Source organism: Chrysemys picta, chromosome 3 (genome assembly GCF_011386835.1).
Source record: "Chrysemys picta bellii isolate R12L10 chromosome 3, ASM1138683v2, whole genome shotgun sequence".
NCBI lineage: Eukaryota > Metazoa > Chordata > Testudines > Emydidae > Chrysemys > Chrysemys picta.
Genome location: NC_088793.1, coordinates 106,317,663 through 106,340,221, shown reverse-complemented (window position 1 = coordinate 106,340,221; position 22,559 = coordinate 106,317,663). Strand labels below are relative to the sequence as shown.

The following is a 22,559-nucleotide window of genomic DNA, read 5'->3' as shown; positions in this document are numbered from 1 at the left end:
ATTGGGATGCTGTAACTTTACCAAATAACCCTCAGCTTACACCAGTAACACTATTCTGGCCCAGCAGTATTATAGTGGGACATGTAACACTACCACAGGGGTCAGCAACCTTTCAGAAGTGGTGTGCTAAGTCTTCATTTATTTGTGGTAATTTAAGGTTTCGTGTGCCAGTAAAACATTTTACATTTACAGGGGCTGGCGGCTGGGATCCCGGGCCGGCAGCGGGCTGAGCAAGGCCGGCGGCTGGGACCCCGGGGCCAGCAGTGGGCTTAGCCGCTCAGCCCGCTGCCAGTTTGGGGTTCCATCCACTGGCCCCTGCCAGCCAGGCTGCTGGCGCAGGGTTCCGTCCATCCAGGCCGGCGGCAGCGTGCCACAGTAAATCAGCTCGCATGCCACCTTTGGCACGTGTGCCATAGGTTGTCGACACCTGTACTATCACAATTAAAGCTGCACCAGGATCTTCATTTTAACAAGGGTGAAAAAGTTGTATGAAAATAGTCGGGGATAGAGTATCATTTTTAAATGTTTATAATAGCTTGTTCACTGCTTGGTTTTTTCCTACATCAGTTAGTAGGGGAAGCTTACATCGACCTAACTCTGTAAGCGTCTACACTACAGTCTTCCTCTCACCAACTTAATTTGCCTGCCGTGTCGACCTAATAAATCCACGTGTGTGTGAGAGGCATAGCACTTAGTTTGATGTAGTTAGGTCAATGCAGCGTCATTGCCTGTTGCTGCCTTTGACAGCTGGAGTTCCACCACCCCAGGGCTGACAGCCTGAGCTGTCAGTGCAAGCACTCCTGGTGAGGGCGTGCACCGCTGACAGAAGGAGCATAGTGTAGAAACAAAAAGACTATTTAAATACTGCGGTGGCTGTTGTAGGTCAACCTAACTTAAGTTGACTTAATTTTGTAATGGAGACGTGCGCTAAGATTATATTACCCTGCTGCTGCCTTTTACTCGAGTCTTTCATCTTTCCTCTTCAGTGCTAATTTCCTTTGTAGTACCACTAAAATAAGATCTGGAAATGTGTGCAGATTTTAGAGTACTTTGAAGTATTGGCTCTTAAACAAAAAAGTTTGCTATCAGGGCAAAATTCCAGAAGGAGCTATTGCAGAATTCAGACAGAGCAACTGAAGTGCACAGCACATTCTCAGAACGCTTGACTCAAAACTTTCATTGTATGGGTACTCTGCCATTCAGTAACCATAGTATGTCACCTGCTTATTTTGACATCAGGTTGCCTGTAAATACTCTCGCCTGCAACACAACCTTGGTCCTGCAGTATGTGCGTAAATGACTGCCATAGGCCCCATTCATTTTGCTTGAGGCACACTGTAGATCTAACTTTTTACCCTAAACAACACTTTAAATGTTGCTTCCCCAAAGAGACAATGGTGCCAGACACTAGTTGAAATTCATTCCAAGCAGATTATATCAGTTTATGGAGAATCAGTGTTTAAGGTATGTCTATACTGCTGCTGGGAGCGAGTCTCTCAGCCTGGGTAACAGACTGCTAGCTTCAGTTGAGCTAGCACACTAAAATAGCAGTGTAGACTTTGCAGCTTCAGCGGAGACTCGGACTAGCTGCCTGAGCTGCAACATTCACGCTGCTGTTTTTACTATGCTAATTCAAGCTAAAATAGCATGAATCTGTCTGCTTGGTCTGGGAGGCTTATTCCCAGCTGCAACATAGATATACCCACAGTTTGAGGCCCAGGTGGGCAAAAAAGTTGGAACTTCAAAACTTTGTTACATGATTTTTGGGAGTTGGGCAAAGGGAGAGCTTACAGTGCTACTGCTCTGTAATATAATATGCCCAGAAGAAAATGGGAGGGGGGGACCCAAACAGTGAAGAATATATTGTAGGGAACAGTTCTTTGATATCAGGAAGCAGACTAGGTAGTTTAATAGATCTTTTATATGTTTGTGTGTCTGTATTCAGATTACAATTTGTATTGATGTTTGTTAATCTCTCAATATTGATGTCTGTTGCTTTGAACCTTTCAAGTAAGGAGGTTGTTTCTGTTCATACTGGAAGTTTGATTGATATCCAATATGGTGGAATGCTGTAACTTTTTTCATTTGAAATTTGTCTCATAATGGTGTAATACACATTCTCTAAACTATCAAATAGATTGCTCATTACGTTATACCACAAGGAAACAGAAGTCCCTAGTTACAAACTTCTGCCATCACTGTGTTAATACCTAGAAATCCTGACTCTTGAGATTAAATAAAGTTAAAACAGCTGATGCCTCATCAAAGACTAGAAAATTGTATAATATATTTTTAATTTATAAGACTCTGCCCTTACTGTTTGGGATATTAACCAGGGCAGTGGATGAAGTTTCCCCTTGGGGAAGCTATCCCCCTGCCCTGCCTCTTCTGGCCAAGGCCCTGCCTCTTCCGGCCAAGGCCATGCCCCTGCTCAATGCTCCCAGCCCCCTTGTGGCCCCGGCCAGGGTGGGGGAGGCCTGAGAGCTCGACCCTTTTCCTCCCATGGCCCCACCTGCGACAAAGAGGGTCTGAGAGCTCAGTTGGTGCTATGGAGGGAGGCTGAGAGCTTGGCCCCAGGTGGAAGCAAGCTCTCATCCCTGGCCAGAACCACAGCGGAGCTCTCGGTCCTGGCCAGAGCACTGAGCCTAGAGTCCTTCCACCAGTAGCCCCGCCCATGGCCCCACCCCATTCTACCCCTGCCCCCGTGGCTCTGCCCCCGCTCTGCCTCTTTCCCTGTGGACCTATCCCCCTCTCACTCTTCTCCCTCTCACCCTCCCACCCCCGTTGTGACCCTGAGACTGCGATAGGGAGCGAGAGCTCCTCCAGACTCACAGCTGTGGCAGGGGGAGATTTTTCAAACCAATTTGGGACCCCTGGGGCACAGGCACCGTGGGGCTGTGCCGTAATCTGCCAGTGTCCTTCTCCCCCTCCAACTTCTGTAATGGCATGAGGTTTGGGGAGGCTTAGCCTCCATTATGTGCAGCCCATGGGTATTAAGCAATAAGAGGACTAAGATGCAGACTAATACTTCAAACTCTAGTTTTTCAAGAGGATCGTGGGAGAGGCAATACCACTTGAAGGTTAGAGCATGGGAATTAAGAGTGGAAACTCTTGAGTTGTCTATCAGCCACTGTTTGTTTGGGCAAATCACTTATTTGTAAAATGGGAGTAATACTTTGCTTCCTCACAAGTGTTGTAAGAATTAGTACTTGTAAAGCATTTTAAGATGTAAAGCACTATTAGATGCTTGTCGTCTCGGTGACAAAACTATTTCTACAAGAACCAATTGAAGAAGCAGATGGAGATGATTTCATGTAGGTGTCTAAAAGGCAAATAAGGAATAGTAGGGTGCAGAATAAAAGATAACTGAGGCTTTGTCTACACTAGCACTTTTGTCGGTAAAACTTTTGTCAGTCAGGAGTGTGAGGGGGAAAAAAACCCACCCCTGATCGACACAAGTTTCACCGTCAAAAGCACTGGTGTGGACAGCGCTATGTCGGTGGGAGATGCTCTCCCGCCACCATAGCTACTGTTGCTCATTGGGGATGGTTTAATTATCAGTGAGACAGCTTTATCCTGCTAACATAGAGCAGCTACACAGGAGATGTTACAGTGGCGCAGCTGCAGCGGTACAGCTGTGCTGCTGTAAGGTCAGTAGTGAAGACATAGCCTATGTTTTCCATGAGGCATCGGCAGCTTTTCAACAAATAGAGATTGATTAAATGTTTGTTTTGATTTATAGTGGTTCCTGTCATTTCAGAAGTTGGAGATCAATCTGGTGAGGTAGGTTACTCCAGCTCTCCAGCAGAAGCACCTCCAAGCAAGTCTCCATCAATGCCATCCCTAAACCAGACCTGGCCAGAACTAAATCAGAGCAGCGAGGTTAGTAAAAGCTTCGTTTTATTTAAGAAGTATTTAGTGGCCACTAACTAAACTGTGTATAGGTTCATGTTTCATTATATATAGAACGTTACAACATGAAACTGCAAGTTAAATGAGCTAAACTTTCTAGCATTTCTTATATAATCATGCAAGACTTCTAATAGGCATGTACGCTGGCTCTGAAGAATGTCTTCAACAGAGCAGTTAATCTTTTACTAAAACATAGGAAAATCATAAGCGTTTAAAATATCATATTGAAGGTAATATTTCCTTTCTCCCAAATCAGTAGGGAGCACAGTGATGTATAAAATATCATTAATTAAATTCTGCTTGACCTTAATACAGTTTTCTTGTAGCGTGTTTGCTGAATAATAAATGGTTAGTATATAACTGACTCCTCCACATCTAGTACTCTGAAGGCTTTTGAGGCCAATGCTAAGTTACACAATAGTCCTGCTGGCAGTACAGTTATCTCCAGGGGGATTTCCAAGTCTCATTAATGATGGAGTTAAATGAAAGCTTAAACCTAAAACACTATCAGCAGAATAAAGAATCCATTTTATTTATTTATTTTATTTGATGATTCAGGGTCACAAATTACTTTGAAATCAAAGCTACTGTTGCTAACATTTTAACTTTTTACTAACTGTCATTTTTATATTATGTATCCTTGGTACTTAACAAAGCAGTATCTAAAGAACTTCTGATTAAGCAATGTCAAACAAGTCGTATTTAGATTTCAGTTTTTGATACATCACCAAAGGTAGCAACTTATTCCACGACTGTGTGCTTCAGTATCCTTGTCTCCATTATCTTTTTTACCAAGATTGACTTGAAGAGTCAGCCTGCTTCTGAAATATGACCTAAGACTCAGGATATAAACCAGCTAATTCTTAGAGCTATTTTATTATATGGAGATATACCTGTCTCATAGAACTGGAAGGGACCTTGAAAGGTCATAGTCCAGTCCCTTGCCTTCACAGCAAGACCAAGTACAGTCACTGACAGATTTTTGCCCCAGATCACTAAATGGCCCCCTCAAGGATTGAACTCACAATCCTGGGTTTAGCAGGCCAATGCTCAGACCACTGAGCTAGCCCTCCCCCTGTTGGTGTTACATTGTAAACTCTTTGGGGCAAGGAAAGACATTTTGTTTGTACAGTGCCTAACAAAATGGGGTCCGTATGTTCCAAGACTGGTGTTCCTAGGTGCTACCACAATATAAATAAGATGATGTAGGGTTTAATCTATATTCCTTTAGTGCAGAAAAACTAGAAAATTATTGGAAATACTGGTTATTACAGTGAGGTACAAAAATAATGGGAGCTATAGTCTAGCATGTAAAGCGATATTGCCCTAGAAGAATATTTCACTTGCAGTAGAGCCACAAAGCACTGTATACGTTTCATTGAGTGTAGGCTGTTTGCAATGAAACAATCATGGAGTTCTCCAGGATTCCTTCTGCATATGTCCAAGGCTGTGGGTGTTTAGGCTCTGGGGCGCTTAATTACCTGATCCTCTCGAACTGTTTGCCCCAGATATCTCACTTCAGTGTCCATGAGCTGCCAACCCCAGGAAATCTTTCATTTCAGTAGGGAATAGTTTTTACAAACTGAATAGGAAGAAGAGTGGGAGAGCTCAATTTGAGCAAGTAGTCAGTTTTCAGACCAGAATTTGTTGTTCACTTATTACCTTTGCTTTCAAAATATGAAGTGAGGGACTACAGCATCACAAAGTTTGAGACAGATTCCTTTAGTAAATTGTATAATGAACTGCAATGTATCATCTAATAGAATTGTTGCATCTGACACATGAGAAATATTAATTGGAGAGCCATTTTTAGTGCAGATGCTTTATAATCCTGAAATATGTAACTCACCAGCAAGATAGCCTCAATCCCACAAAAAAGTATGGTGGCACTAGTGGAAGGCATTGCCTGAAAAACTTAGCAAGACAATTCAAAGCTGTAATAAATTAGTGAGCTGATTTCAGTCAAGTAAACTAATGATACCTTTGTGAAATATTAACATGCATCAGGCTTAACAGGACATCTGTTCTAAATAAACCCAAGTTATCTTTAAAGGTAGCTTTCTGTGTGAACATTCTGTCAGCTAGAAGAGTAGAACTACTAATTCTTTTTCTATACTCTGATGACACTGACTTTACATACTTGACTAAAATGATACAAGCCAAGATTTTTTTTAAATAAGTTGCTCCAAAAGTTATTTTCCATATCCAGATTTAGGCACCTAATAAGTGGCTTAAATTTGCAAGTGCTCATCATCCAGCAGCTCCCATTTCTCCCCAAGTGACTTCAGTGATGTTTAACTTCCCTGTAGTATTTCAGATATATCCACAATAGATGCTCAGCACTCTTGAAAATGTATGATTTAGGTGTCTAAAAATGGACTTATGAGCCTAAATTTAGGCTCTAATTTCTTGCTCATAAGAATATTGTAGTTCCATATTGTGCCCACAGTGGAAACGCGCTAAAAGAAAAACTGCAAGAACATCACTCTCTCCCTTAAACAAGAAAACCTTAATTTAAATATAACCTGTTCCTATTTCAGGCCAAGTAATGTCTGAACTCAGTTTTCACCATATGTGAAATTTTGGCTGAAGAAAACGAGTAAAAACATTTGTATTCTCCTGAAATGTCACCTGCTGGGACCCAGCGAATCGTTACTTTCAGCTGAAAAAAGGAAATATTGTTCCTACTTTGTAAACATATTACCTTGAGCAATTTTCATAAATAACATTTCACTGTAAGGTGAATGTACCTGCATATACGTACAGTGCATCTAGAAGAAAGAATTTGTACTTAAATGATCTCTGGATTTCCTACCCTGTGTCCAGCCAATGCTAAATTATATCTACATTGTGTAAACTGGATTTTTTCAGGTATAAAGAGTCATAGGTAAATTCTTTTGTCAGGAATTAGAAGGTCATAAGGTCATACCATTATGTGTTGAAAAGATGTATTCCCAACATATAGTACCTATAGTTACAATAAAGATTTGATTGTAATAGATGTCACAGTAATTTGGCAATCCATAACGTACCTATTTCTTGAACTAGACACTGGTGTGGAGAACAAGTAAGAAGAAATAACCTGTAATGGTTTCTGGTAGACAACCTCACTACTCTAGTACAGTTGCTTCACAATCCGAAATCACTTCTGTCTTAGATAATTTTGTTCACCTGAAGTGGCCTGTGGGCTCTTTTCTACTGCTGTGGGAGTCTGAGATTTTGTTGTGCCAATTTACCACCCTACAGGGATTTGGGAAAATACTTAGGTTAAGGAATACTAGCAAAGACTAATTGTACTAACATTGCAGTTAGTTATTTCATAAGCTGCATAGTTAAAATAAATGATAGTATGATGAACTTTATTTTTTAACATCAAGATTATACTTCTTGAAAGATACTATCTCTAAGGGTTTTCACTCAATTTTTCTTCCCTAGGAATTTGTGCTGAACTCCAAGGTTTTTTTTTTTTTTTTAAGTGTTTAGGATTGTGAGGACTTCCCTGGTGCTCAGTCACTAACTCTTCACTTTAACTGTTGCTTTTTTAACCTTTCTAGTCAGTTCCTCTTTGACCATGCAGAGGGGGGCTCCCTGCAGGAGCTATGCCTCTTCAGCTGCTGCTCCAGGTCTTCATTGCATTCAGCATCAACAGTATTTGGGTGTCCTTTGTGCTCTACTCCAGTGGTTCTCAAACTTTTTTTTTTTTTTTGCAGACCACTTGAAAATTGCTTAGGGTCTCGGCGGAACACTTAATGATCTTTCCAACCATTAGTGGATAAAAGCACTATATTAAAAAAAAATAATAATTAACTTTTTTGTTCTAGAAATATAAAGCACGCAATTCATATTTTAATATGAGTAGTCTAATGCGATGGATGTACCCTCTCTCCCGAGCTGCGGCTGGGAAGGAGGGCCATCTCTCACCAGCAGCTGCAACCCTGGAGGAAAGTTACTTCTTTCTCTGGCTGCCACAGCCCTGCACATCCCAAATCCCCCCGCCCCCTCTTCTCACATCACTTCCCCCTCCCACTTACCCCCCATTTCACTCCACCTCACCTTACATGTGAGTCCTTTCCAGGATCCAGGCACCTGAGTAGTGGAGCCACACCTGCGCAGTTCTGCTAATTAGGTGGGTGGCCTTCATTCTCTTGTATGCGGCTGCCCAGGCGCGCACCTTTAGAGGGAACTATCCGCAAACCACCTGAATGGAGCTCCTGGACCACTGGTGGTCCACAGATCACAGTTTGAGAACCTCTGCTCTATTCCTTCTGGCTTTGTGCTTGGGTCCTTGTTTTATACTTGTTTTGCTGCAATCACCACTGCTGGCTTGGGAATACACATCAGGTACTAGCCTCAGCACATCTCATGAATTTCAGTTCCATGGTCTGACCTTTACTTTGGATGTTAAGCACTTTGGCTTCTTCCTTCTTTAACTCAACAGATCAGTTGGTCCCCTCTCACTTGGTGCTTTAAAAGGTCTTTATCCTCTAGCTTGGTGGTCTGGAAAGTCCAAAACTCTTTTGTCCTAGACTGAGCACTTATTCATTCTGAAGTTTTATTTTTTGTGACTTCCTTATCTGTCTCTTAAGATTTTGGCTGCATACTCAATCCCTTGAGAATTCTGAGGCAGTTATTTAATGGATGAGCAGGTTATTGCATCTTCTATCTGGGTGAAGGGAATGCTATTCAGTGATGTCACATCTGGCTACATATGTACCTTGAGTACAAAGGCATCGTGGGGAACAACTCTGGCATTTCTAGAAACAATCCCTCAGAGCCAAACTTGATGCCAGCAGGCAATTACTTAGACCTGTTATGAATGTTGGATCTCCTGGCCACTTAAGTTTTCATAATACCCATGACATGTTTCATCTGAAAACAACTTAGTGGATTCTGAAACCCCAGCAGAAGCAGAGGTCAGAGACTTTGGCCAGATGACATACCTTCATGTTTGTGTTTGCTTTAGTAGCAGTCCAGGAAGCCCATGCAGAGTGACTCCACACCCAGGTAACTTTCTCTCTCCATGAAAAGGAGATATTTTCTAGAGATGAGATCAAAGATGTTTGGAGACCTGTTAACCAAAAGGTGGTTCTGGTTTAAACAATCGAACACGCAGCTTAAGAACGGCCATGGGTCTTCTGACCGTGACTGATGCCAGATGTTTCAGAGGCAATGAACAAACAGGGCAATTTATCAATTGTTCCATCCCCTGTCATCTAGTCCCATTTTTCTTAAGATGTGTGGGAAGGTACTGGGTTAGATTTCCTGGGCCACTAAGATGTGGGCATGAGTGAGTTCTGTCCCATAAGACATTCCTCATTGCCATGTATCAAGTGGAAAAGGAACACTCTTATGGACTGATGGCAATCCTGGTAAATCCTCATTGAATGGTTTCTAGTTCAGGAAGTGGTGCATCAGATTTTCTTTTAATGGAAAACACAGAAGGTGAAGTTCTTCCGCTCACATTAAAAAAAAGTTAATATTCTTCTGCCTGTGGTATGGAGAAGAGACCAGTTTGACAGGTCACATTTTTTCTGTCCATTGGGAAAAGGAGGATCCTATATGCCCTTCAGTTAGTGCCTGTGGAAATAAGTGTCCTAGCAAAGTTCAAGAGGTACAAAAGTTTTATCTGAATAACCCCAAACTGACCAGACAAGTATGATTCTTAACTCATTTGCAAGTTGCCAAAGCCAGTTCTGTCAAACTGAGGTTCTGGCATCAGTTATTGCTCCAAGTCAGGACACCTCATTCTATTCCAGTGTAGGAGCCCTTTCCTGGACAGATTGGCCCCTACCCAGTTTAGAGCTCCATAGGCATGGTGTCTCAAAAATAGCAGCTAAAGGCCTCTTATGGCTTCAGAACCCATCTGTAAGTTCTCATGGCTTCAGAACCCATCAGTTATAAGTGAGAAAACATTTGCAGTGGGGGGCAAATGGGCCCACATGAACAGCTTCATTTGGCCTATGCAAAATACTTCAACTGTCAAAATGTTATTGTCTGTACAGGGATACTCAAGAAGGTCAATCCAAATTAACTAAAGGTGTGAATTTAAAGTAGATTAAAGTGCATTAAACTCATGTCAAAAATCTCATTGAAACATAAAGTGGACTTAATTTGGTTTGTCTTTATTCAAAAATTTAACCCAAACTAAGGCCACTTTAAGTCTGAGAGTTTCAACACAAATTTAATGCAGTTTAATCCACTTCAGATTCACACCTTTAGTTAATTTGGATTAATTTTCCTGAGTGTCCCATGTAGACAAGACCTCTGTGCTCTAGCTGTGTTCATTTGTCTGCCCTTTCAGCCTGTCGTAAACTAGTCTTAAATAGATCATTTGAAAGACCCTTTTGCAATACTTTATTGAGAAGCTGCTGGTGTCAGGATCTTCATGTATTCTTGACAAAGCTGATAGAGGTTCCTTTTTAAGCCAGTTGGTAGATGTGAACTCATGTTTCTTATTTAAAGGGGCATTTTCTCGGTGGTAATGATTTCGTATTGTAGAGTGAGCTTCAGGCGCTAATGGCCTACCTTCTGCAGTGTTTCATAAGGTTGTGGACGCAGTCATGTCCAAGTCGATGATGGAATTCCACCTTACTGAGTCTATTGTATTGCCAACATTCTTCCCATGCCTGCTGCATTTCCATCCCCTGGAGGTCTTTTTCCATACTCTTGACGTAAAAAGGTTCTTGGAGGTTCTGGTAGGAATGAACACAATTTGATAGGATCCAACAGCTCGTTATATAAAGTTTCTGTAGTGATGGGATTGCCCATGGAATTTGTGCTTTAAACGAGGTGTGTTGACTTTGAGCATTATTCCAGTGTGGGGTAGGAATGGCTGAAGCTTTGTCTACCCTACGGGCAAAAGTTGATCTAAGCTACGCAATTTGAGTTACATGAATAGCATAACTCAAGTCGACTTAGCTTAGATCTGCTTACTGCGGGGTCCACACTATGTGATATCAACGGGAGATGCTCTCCCGTCGATTTCCGCTTACTCTTCTCGATCCGGTGGAGTACAGAAGTCGATGGTGTTACCAGATGTTCTTTCAACCCAAAGCTCTTGGTAACTTTTACTCTGTGCGAGGTGGTCAGGAAATAAATCAGGGGAGACACGACCGACCGATAGATGGCTGGCACAAACAGGACAATACAAGAGTGCTTTCATTTAAAGCTAAACTTTACTTAGTCTCAAGCACTTACACATGTCCACAGCAGATTAGTAAAACACCCCCAATCCTCGATAATTACTGAAGCTGAGTGTGGCTCTAGAGTGGCACAGCGGTGGGGAACACAAGATGCATCCAGAGGGAGAGTCCAGTCCCACTACCTCAAACTTTCCCCCCTTATTTATACATTAGTAATACAATGACATGTCACTTAAAGAAAACTTGTTAAGCAAGCAGTTTCAACGGTCTAGCAAGAGGCTTCCTTCTGATTATTGATTAACCAGGTGTGGTTTTCCCCCAGAGTTTGCAGCCTTGAGACCCTGTTAGACACATTCCTGAGGGCACATCCTGCTCTTCTAAAATGCATGTATCAGCAACTTAAACACAACTCTTATCAGGAAGGACGCAGGGTCAAGCTGCCCTTTCTATGACACCCAACCCCCCCCCCCCCCTCCTTCCTGCCTTGGTCAAGCTGAGGCTGCTGCATGGCCACTTTACGGCCTGCTGACTTGGCTGCTTTTAGCAATAAGCCATAATGGTTTCAGGCACTTTACTGGTTTGCCGAAATCTCCCGGTACAGATGGGAGAGCGATCTGCAGTCGATTTAGCGGGTCTTCACTAGACCCACTAAATCGACCGCTGATGCCTTGATCACCACCTGTCGATCCCCTGGTAAGTCTAGACAAGCCCACATTCTTCTGCGCTTAGAGATTAAAAACAAAACATTAATACCCTAAGGAGGAGTTCTGCCTATCTGGCACTTGTGAGCTGAGATCCAAGAATGAGTGTCATGCACTATGGTTTTCAAGAAGTATAATTATAAGGTAAGCAATCTAACGTAGGATCTTATGGTTCAGCATACAGGTATGTCCGTGCTAATACTAGTATTTGATATGTACCTTATAAGAGATGGAAGAACTAGCATTGCTTTAGGTTGTAACACAGATACTTTGAGTCTTAATTGCTCATAAAATTGCTCACTGGCTTAATGTGGTCTCAAAGGGATTATTGAAGGGCTACAGGGGCTTGTCTATACATGGAGTTATTCAGGAATAGCTGTTCAAAAACAGATATTCCTGAATATCTCCATGTTTGGACAGTTATTTCAGAATAAGTGTGCCTTCCTCCTGGTTTTGCTTGATGTACTTTTAAAGTGGGTTAAGCTGCACAGGAACCTGGCATTCTTATGCCGCAATAAATGAGTTCACACTTGGAATTGTTCCTGAATAGCTTTTGCAGACAAATCCCTAGAAAATGGCTTGGTGGTAGGCAATGCATGAGTATGGTTTGCCTTTAAATACTATTTTCTTTTCTGTATATTCTGGAAATGTTCCATTTTGTAGGAATTGGACAATGGAATATATGATTTCAATGCGGCTACTAACACCATTTTGTAAAAAAAAAAAAACTTTGTTCTCCCAAAAAGCTTCTGATCCAGTGTTCGTTTGAAATGAAGTTTGACTAATATTTACTCGCCATTCTACTAATGACAAGACATGTAACTCATTCAGCATTCTTCTTGCAAAGAGTAATTTGATCTCTGATTCTCAATTGCTCCGGTTGCGGCTGCATTTTTTTTCCCTTCAAGCATGAGGACCTTGTTTGGCAATTATGTATTGTAATATAGCATGGCCCATTTCTTGTAGAGCTGATCAGAGGTTGACTTGTTGTTGGTTGATAAACTCAAATGTGTTTGAACTTATTAATTACTTGCATTGTTTCCGTTATAATTTAAAAACTTATGCACTTTTGTAAAAAATAATAATAATAATTAAATAAATAAATGTGCTCATGCAGAATAGAATAATTTCTTAGGGGGTTCACTGGCAAGTCAAATTGGATTGTTTTAATTAGAATATTCTATGCTCAGTTCAGTGTTTTATATGACTTTTTTGCGAGAGTACTATAAACACTAAATGTTAAACTTTTTTTGATTTTGCCACTATATAAACATAAGCCTTTGCATAGGATTTATAGTTATGAATATGTACAAGATGTGGCACCGCTTCTGTTTTTACAGAATCTGAATGTTTTAACCATTTCTCTATCTTGTATGTATATCAACAGTTTGCATATTTCTTTCACATAAAAAGCTTCTAAATTGTGTGCATATATACATTTTCAGTGTGGTGCACACAGTTCTGATCAGAACTTTAGAGAAAGGTAATACTTTTGGTTGCATATCAATGTTCTATTGAAACTGTGAAATATTCCCTTAATGTATGTTGTTTGTTCCAAGTCAAGCCAATATGATACACAAACAAACTCCAGTGCAACCTCTGAACTACTATGCTAAATTTCTTCTCCAGTGATCTTTTACTCATCTTTCTCATCATGCTGACTTGTCTCTCCTCTGTCTGTTCAGCAGTGGGAGACATTTAGTGAACGCTCTTCAAGCTCACAAACTCTGACCCAATTTGATTCTAACATTGCACCAGCTGATCCTGTAAGTCAATCACTTAGCTTGCTTGTTTGAAATTAATTTTATTAACACTGAATTTCCATACATTGTGTTTTTAGCTATTATGCATGATTCTTGCTTGGTTGGGACTGGTGGCAGGCTTATTAATTTTGTCTACTTACGATGGGAAGAGGGATTTCCTTTTTTTCCATTCACTCTTAATATTTGAGCACAGGAAATGTTGTTCTTGATTTTGATGTGATAAAAGTGCTATCAAATCTGTGTAAGGAAATGATTTGTGACACACTTACTGATGGATGTATACATTTTATTACACTTCATTTAAGACTTTTTGAATGTAAACAAAATATAATCCATAGAGCCACAGTGAACCAATAGTCTTATTAAATCCTTCAGTTATGTCACCCAAACTTGGACTTCAGCATAGCTCTCTTCTCTTTATGCCTTGTTGGTTTTGTGCACATAGACTCATAACTGACTTATCTAGATTATCTGAACATCCATATAAAACTTCATGTTCTTGTTGTTATATTCCAAAATTGGTGTGGTACTTCATAGTCATACATAATACTGCTATCAAGTTACTCTAGCAATAGAACAACTGCACTAATTGCAGCATTAGAAACTGCAGCAGTCCTGTGAATAGTGAGTAGTAGTTAACACCTTGCTTAGGTGTAGGGGCCAGCACATATCTTACTGTATTAAATTTGTTTAATTTCATAAAATCTTAGAGATTATATAAATGATTTTTAAAAATTTAATAACTCTGCAAAGTCTGAGTTAATACCATTGTTGCCAATATATTTGTATTACAGTAGCGTCTAGCGATCCCAGCCACAATCAGAGCTTCACTGTGGTAGGCACTGTATAAATAGTTCCTGTCCCAAAAAACTTAGTCCAAAAGCTTCCCTCGAATGTGTGATTAACAAAAAATCAAATTAAAACATCTGCCTTACAACTTAATATAAACACACTGCCTTCTTTCTGTTTGTATATTTCTTCACACAACGCACAGTCAACCTGTGGAACTCTTTGCTAGAGGATGTTGTGAAGGCCAAGTCTGTAACAGGTTTCAAAAAAGAACTAGATAAGTTCATGGAGGATAGGTCCATCAATGGTTATTAGCTAGGATGGGCAGGGATGCAAAACCATGCTCTGAAATGTACCTAGGCTCTGTTTGCCAGAAGGTGGGAATGGGCGACTGGGGATGGATCACTTGATTACCTGTTCTGTTCATTCCCTCTGAAACATCTGGCATTGGCCACTGTCAGAAGACAGGATACTGGGCTGGATGGACCATTGGTCTAACCCAGTATGACTGTTCTTATCCCTATTCAGTGTAAACATAACTTACCTAAAGCTAATTACTCCTTCATGGAAGAATGTTAAAGCACTTTACAGCTATTAAATGCCTCCATTTCTTACAGCATATTTATTAGCAAATGCTTAGCTAATCAAGAACTGTAGCTATTGCATTGCTTTGTTCAACTTGTATTGTAGTCAGTAACTTATTTTTAGCAGTAATTAGCAAAAATGACAAGGAATCAACTGAGATGGGGAAATACATTTTTCTGTCCTGTGGATGATTTTACAGATTGATTTTTCTATATTGTGTATATTAAATATTGGCTTAATCACCTTCTTAAAGTCTTGACATATACTTGACTTTTGAAATGTAACAAGCAGTATAAAGCAGTAACACTGCTTGCAAAATTAGATTGTTATAGACTATTAGGCAGGTATGAAGCTTAGTTTTATTGCTATCATCACTACTTGAATCTTGGCAAGATGAAATCAATTTAATTTTGTTCATATATTCTGCTACCAGAAAACTGAATACCAGCAAATCCAAGTTAGTGTTGTTTTGCCACCTCTTCATATCCTAGAGATCTTGGATAATGACACCACAGCGCAGAGTTTAAAATACTAAAACTTGACGTGGCTTGCTCCTGCCTTTCAAAACCAGGGAGTCATTTATCTGGAACGTCCCTTAGTGACTGACTAAAGAGTAGTCACAAAATTAACTTTATTCAAAACCCTCTGTGCTGTAGGAGAAAACAGCTTGCTGACCCAAAATAAAATTGTTGGGTGGGGGGGTGAGCTTACATGTGAGGAATAAGGAAGAGAGGAGTAATACTGAATTTATAGTTTGGGTTTGGGAAAGCTGAAATTGCATTTTCAAATCCATCAGTAAAAAATAAAACGTGCCTTTTGTCACTGACTTTCCCTTAACTAAGTTGGGCAATATTATATCAAGCTATTCTAAATTTAAATCACACAAGATTTGTAATAGCCACACTTCAGAGTACATATGGATCATTCAGAAGCAAAGGACAATTGATCGCTACAATAGAAGACTGATCTGTATATAAAAACTTACATAGAAAGTATGAGATCCTCTTAAACCATGTTCATGCCTAAAGATCTTTTAATGTTCATAGTTCACAGTTTGAACTGTGGTAAGGAAGTGTTCTGTTTTCATTTGCAGTATACATTTAAACTTTTTATCTTCCCAGTACAGTGCAGGTTAGTTTAAACCGTGTAGAAATTATTCATGTTATATACATATACTCGGCCTTGTGAAAATGAGCTAACTGAACACAGTTTAAAGTGTGTAGTTTTCAAGAGCAATTTTAAATTTAAGACTGTTCTCCTCCCAGATACATATGCATATTTGCCATTGCCTTCAGTGGGAGTTGAGCACTCAAGTGCAGAGCTTGGCTTTGGTGGGGATATGAGTGCAAGATCTGGTAGCCCTTTATAGAGCATGACTTAGCCCATTTCATCTGACAATGGCCATAGAAGTACTTCATATAGATAACTGTTGCTGACGTTTAGAGCCACTATCTCTGCCTTTAGGTGGCATGTTAGACATCTCTTGAAGGGTATCTTTAAAAAAAAAAAAAAAAAAAAAAAAGCGCTTCCATCATGCTCTTGTAAGATATTAATGGGCTCCTTGAAATAGTGTGAATTTTACTGTACAGTAGAATTTTTAGACTATCAAGCCCATAAGAGTTTCCAGGATATTCTAATTTTTAAATTTTTGAAGCATCAGAAGTACATGGGGCACTCTGAAATGTCTACATCTAAAGATCCTGATCTTAAGTTTAAAAAGAAATTGAGTATTTCATAGCATGGACTACATCTCCTATTTCATGGACATACAAGACACCTGTGGCAACCACAACATCTGGTTATAGGGAAAGGTAATAATGGAAAGTATTTAAGGTATTTAGCTGTCTTTTGCAGTTTAGCAGTTACAGACACAGCTAGCACAATGTGACCAGCAGACTTCTATGAACCAGGGACCAAAGTTTGGAGACCACTGTAGGGAAGTCTAAATACCTGTACACGTGCACTGAGTTTAAGGATATTTGTTATGGACAGTGTTCTATCCCTCCCCCCCTCCATCCCCCCGCCCCAAAAAGTCCTTGTGGCACCTTAGAGACTAACAAATTTATGTGGGCATTAAGCTTTCGTGGGCTATAACCCACTTCATCAGATGCTTATGCCCAAATAAATGTTAGTCTCTAAGGTGCCACAAGGACTCCTCGTTGTTTTTGCTGATACAGACTAACACGGCTACCAATCTGAAACCTGTTCTATCTCAGGGTTTTATATTGCCACCGATCACCATAGTATCAAGTTCATAGGAACTCAGTAAAAATGTTTGCTTATGAATATAAGCTTAGGAACTGCCACTGAATGCAGTCAAAAGCAGCTCTTAATGGAATCATTTTAAAGCTAAAATAAAAACTTTTCTTCCTTCTCTGCAGGATACTGCTATTGTTCACCCGGTTCCCATTCGAATGACTCCAAGCAAAATCCACATGCAGGAAATGGAACTTAAAAGAACTGGAAGTGGTAAGCTATATTCTTGTGCGAATTATGAAAGCAGCTGCTGTGTTCATATAACATCTTACTGTATACTTATGTGGTGATGACTTTTAGAGCTTGATTTTCTTGCATAACAATTCTGCCTTGTGTCCTTGCACTTAGACAATAGTATCAGGGGATCCAACCAGTGTAACTATTCCAAGTGGTGGAGAACCTCATGAATTAAAGGAGCATACTGACACGATGATTTAGAGGGTTGATGGTTGCTATGAGGATTTCTCCATCTGCTTCTAGGATAAGATTGCTTGGAGTAGATTGGAAGCATCAAGATGCAGATCTGTGTCAGGAGTTGGAGAACTTTCCCAGATTTGCATATTCAAGTTCTTGAGGTGCTTGGGGAGCTCTGGACTATGACCTGTTACTTAGTGTGGTCGGTTCTATTTAGTAAAATCTAATGGGTGAGATTTGGTCTGCTACTGCTGGAGGCTTTCATCTTATCCATTTGAAACCTGCTAGCCTTCCTCAAATGATTTCTATGCCCATTCTCCAACATCTTTTGATTCTGACAATCTTGCTGTATTATTTCCCAGTCTCTAATCTTCATTTTTTTGCTGGGGGGGGAGGGGTTGGAGTGGGCTTCTATAATGTGCTAACACTGTAAATTCTAGAGATTTCCAGATAGCGGCAGCAGCCAAGAGCATGTTCCTTTTGGATCTGTGCGGGGAGATAAAGCATGTCTCTATGGTGCAGGTTTTGCCACATTTACTCATATCTATTCACACTCTATTTGGGCTTCATTTGCACACCACCTGGAAACTTCATTTAGTACAGATAGCAGTTGCCAGATTGTTTACCAGGACTCTTCATATGGGGTTCACTTCACCAGTGAATCATAAATTGATTTTACATCTCATTTGTTTCCAAATGCAATTCAGGTTATTAAGCTTTAACTGTAAAACCCATTGCGATTTGGGTCTTGTGCATCTGAGATCACTGCTTTTTGCTGTACTGTGGGGTTTGTGATCATATGAGGTGCTTGAATTAATAGTCTGTAGGGGAAGATTCTTTAGTCTGGAATTTATTGACCTCCAGGGCATGTTGCAAAGCCTACTGTCCTATGATTTTCAGAAGAGTGGGAAAGTAAAGTGAGGGGTTTTTGATGTCTTTTGATGTGCATCAGTGAATATATCAATTTAGATTTTATTTTTAAAATGTCTAACCTTTTATTATAAATTCATTTAGAACTCTTGACAAGGGCATTATATAAAATGAAAATTGTTTTTCTCTTAAAGGCATACTTGTCTGATGTCATGTCTTACACCAATGTACATTATTATGGTCGTACCTAGAGGACATGTTCCCATTTTGCTAGGCACTGCGTAGATATATAATAAATGGCCCCTGCCCCAAAGAGGCACTCTCATGCAGGGACTTGCTTATGTCATGTTTGTATAGTGCCTAGCACAATGGGACCCATATTGTTAACTTAATGAATCCTAAAACTGCAAAATTTTATGAACTTGACTATAATTTTACAATATTACATAGAAGGGCAAAACAAATGTCTTAAAGCCTGCAAGGATACATACGCTCAGGCATTTCACCACTGACACAAGAAATGAATGTTTTATAAGATTGTATATTTGGAAAAATTATTAGATATATGCATATTAACCAGTGCAATTATATACCAATATTGAAATGTAAAGTTTCAAAGTTTAATTTTTATTTATGAATTAATAGTTTTTGTGTTTAAAATTATAATTGTGTAGATAGCATCATTGTAGTTTATCCATCTAAAATTCCAATCAAGTGCAAAATTTTGGTTTAGGGCTGAACTTTCGTTAATGAAGACTTGGCCCCCGAAGAGAAGGATATTTCAGTGTATTTTGTATATCACTTAATCTTACATAAAAAGAATAGCAATAATCTTTTTTCCACCTAGATCTTGCTAATCCCACTAGCCCTCTACTTGTGAAACCACCTGACCTCTCAGAAGAAAATAATATGAGTTCATCAAAATTTGTAGCTGGAAATACAGTTGGTAAGTATCAAAGCAACTTTTAATCCAGGGGTGCCCAACCTATGGCCAACGGGCTGTACAAGGCCCACCAGAGCATTTCATAAGACCCACAACCAGCTTCAACACAGTATACTAACGGCTGATTCATTAGCGTGTTTTGTTGTCATGTTTACATCATTTTCATCTACACAAAAGTATATAGAATCTGTTTGGGTCACACAAGGTTGTGCTTAGTTGTGGTCCTCCTGTGTAATTAGGTTGGTCACCACTGTTTTAACCCATTTATCACACTTTAAAGGAATGTCAACCTGAATTATTGTTCTTGATGTTTCCAGCTAAGAAGAACACAAACTGTTCCTGAAAAGCAAGAAACTTCTTAAAACAAATGTCCAACATTGTATTTTGACTTGGGAAGTATCTTCCTGTCTTACAAAAAGATAAAGGGATAGATAATAGCAGATAAAAATAGGTATAGCTTCTCTGGCTTCTTCATTGGAGCTGTGCCAATTTAGGCCATTTGAGGATCTAATCCTAAATCTGGTAAGAAATTAACTGTCTTATTTTAACTGATAAGACTATTTTCCTGTTCTCAGACATAATCTCAGAAATGTAAACTGGTTGCACTATTCTTTATCTCCAGCAGAAATAGCTTTAAGTAGAATTTGATCCCACTCTTGTCTCAAAACCAAATAGCAACATATTTTTTGAAGATTAGAAAACGGTTTTATACCAAAGGGAGGCATCTGCTGTCACTGTTTCAGTTTCTTTGAAAAATTGTGAGCCAAAATACCACAATTTCTTGTGATTGACTTTTGACATTTTTTTTCTAGGTACAGTTAACTTGTCAACCCTCTGTTTACCCTGGTTGCAGTAACTTGGTTTTTAATATTCTCTACACCAAATATATATATTGTACTATACCGATTTTATTAGACTGTTCTATGTGTAATCACACAGACCAGTCACAAATCAGATGTCTAAGTATCTTATCTCTCTGTGTTTTTATTCCTGAAACTGTTTTTCCTTCACTTTGTTCATTATATTGTATAACTTCCTTCATTAAAAATCAATACCTGACATTAGTCCTCTTGATCCGTTGCCATGAAGTATGGAGGCAGCTAAAACTGTCTCAGTGCCCCATATGGCATCAATTGGCAGAACATTCTGCAACAGCCATGTAAGACAGTCAATAGATCCCTTTTTGGCAACAGCATTTCCCTTACTCTTCAACTCAATTTCAGTGGTATAGTTTTCTTTCAGGGTCACTTCTTTTCAGGCCCCTCCTCTTTCCCTGTCCCTTTTCCTGGTGCAGAGTGCCCAGTCCTTACTCAGAAGTCTTCCAGTATGGTGGAGAAAATGTGCAATGACATGCTGTCTTATAGTGGGAGACTGCTGCTGCATTCAGGGACTGAATTCTGAAAGGGCCCTTTCTGGCTCTAACTCCTTGTTAGAGCAGCCTGCAGCCACTAAACAGGAGAAGGCAAATGCCATGCCTCTTCTAATTCTATAATTCCCAGCATGCTAGCCTGTATATTTTTTATTTCAGCAATGTGCCAGCAACCCGTCTTATACCGTTGTGTAGTCTTCTGCCCTACTGGGTAAATGTAGGCATGTCAAAGGTCATTTAGCAGAGATGTTTTCTCTAGCCATGATATGGACAAGGTGCGGGTGGTGAGGAAATGAAGGCACCTATTGACTTCTCTCATCCAGAAGTTTTTAAAAATATATATATAAAGAGGGAAGCAAATGTGTGAGAAGTGAAAAAAAATTTATGCACCATGATCCCCTATACAAGAAGGAGAATTATCCAACTCCAAAAGTCTGACCTAGCATCATATGGAAGGCTGTTAACCTTTCTGACCATAGGGTGAAATTATCTAAACTGAGCCTGAAGAAAGAAGCTGAGAGGATATTAATAAGGAAGTAGCTTCTTACCGCTAATCAAAAAGAGAATCCACTTTGCTTCTAAATCCAGTTGTGGAGGATATAATTTAATAAATATTGTATTTCCCAGCCAAAGTAGTGCAGTTACATGAGTTTTCAGTAAAGTGAATTCTTAAAAATCTCTTGCAGCCACTTCTAAGTTGAGAGTAATTCCTACCAAGGGTGAATTTTCCTCAGACAAACAGATGTTTCGGAAGTCAAAGTAAGAGTCAAGCCTTCCCTTTGTCCCTGTTCTTAGCTAGTCTGTGCTAGCTTGATGGAAGAAACTAAACACTGATTTAATCCAAGTACAAGATAAAAAAAATGTCGAAAGTATTGTGAACAAGATCTCAACTGTCTCAAGTTAGTGGCACACCTGTATGAATGCATTCCATTTCCCCTCAGGGCTTAAAGGCATTGAAATCAGTTACAAGGCTGTATCTATGGTTCTGTTTGTGGACGGCCAAAACACAATCCAAAAGATTGGTATCCTCAGCCCAAATCCGTGTGTGGCAGCCTACTGGACAAATCTGAAAGTGCTGGAAATCATTATGTGGGGAGAGAAATTCTACATCCTACAAGGCCTTAATAGAAGTAAAAGGTCTTGCAGCTCTGGATATACCAGGAAGAATTATTCCTGTAAAGAAGAGGGTAGTGAAATAAAAGAAAATAGGTCAGTTAGTGGCCTGATGTTCTGCTGAAGTTGGCTGTCTCAAATCCAAGACCATTCTCAATCACTGGAAGCCTATTCCTTTCCCAGGAGAAATTGTAAAATGCCATTACAAACAAATAAATACAGAAAATAATTTGGAAGGTTATGCTAATCTATATACCTCAAGAAACCAGTTAATGCAATTGGAACTGATTGTCTCTTATATTGTGACACACAAATTGTGAGACGGTCTCTTTAAGGATTTTTTTCTTATCATGGACTAGCAGATGAGGAGGGGGATCAGGTAGCCCAGGGAGGTTACCTTATTCCTTTCTGAGGAATTTATAGAGCTGCGCATCACCATAGTGTCTGAGCACCTTCCACATGAAATGAATAGCAAGGTCCCTAGTGAACTAAGTGGAGCCTGTAGCTTGTCTCCCTTTTTCAGTGTAAAAATTCTACTTGAGGACTTTATTTTGTTTAGTTTTTGGTTGATTTGTGGGGTGGCTTTTTGGGAGTGTAGTGTATCGGGGGGAACCGTGTTAGTCTGAATCTGTAAAAGGCAACAGAGGGTCCTGTGGCACCTTTAAGACTTGCGTCTTATGAATTGGGCATGCACCCACGAAA

The 22,559-nt window shown here is 39.8% G+C and overlaps 1 protein-coding gene across 26 annotated transcripts in view; it reads left to right on the top strand.

Moving 5' to 3' along the window:
• The window catches only part of REPS1 (RALBP1 associated Eps domain containing 1), a 112,141-nt gene that overhangs the window by 64,790 nt on the left and 24,792 nt on the right, over positions 1-22,559 (top strand). For 16 of the 26 annotated variants that reach the window (XR_010600100.1, XR_010600099.1, XM_065590280.1 and 13 more), the window contains 4 exons: positions 3,743-3,882; positions 13,441-13,521; positions 17,274-17,361; positions 19,280-19,378. Coding sequence is in view for 24 of the 26 variants with exons in the window: in XM_065590280.1 (XP_065446352.1) it covers positions 3,743-3,882; positions 13,441-13,521; positions 17,274-17,361; positions 19,280-19,378 (408 nt within the window). In the remaining 2 variants the exon portion in view is untranslated. The remainder of the gene's footprint in view (positions 1-3,742; positions 3,883-13,440; positions 13,522-17,273; positions 17,362-19,279; positions 19,379-22,559) is intronic. The other 10 variants (XM_065590287.1, XM_008177034.4, XM_065590277.1 and 7 more) reach the window with 3 other exon arrangements.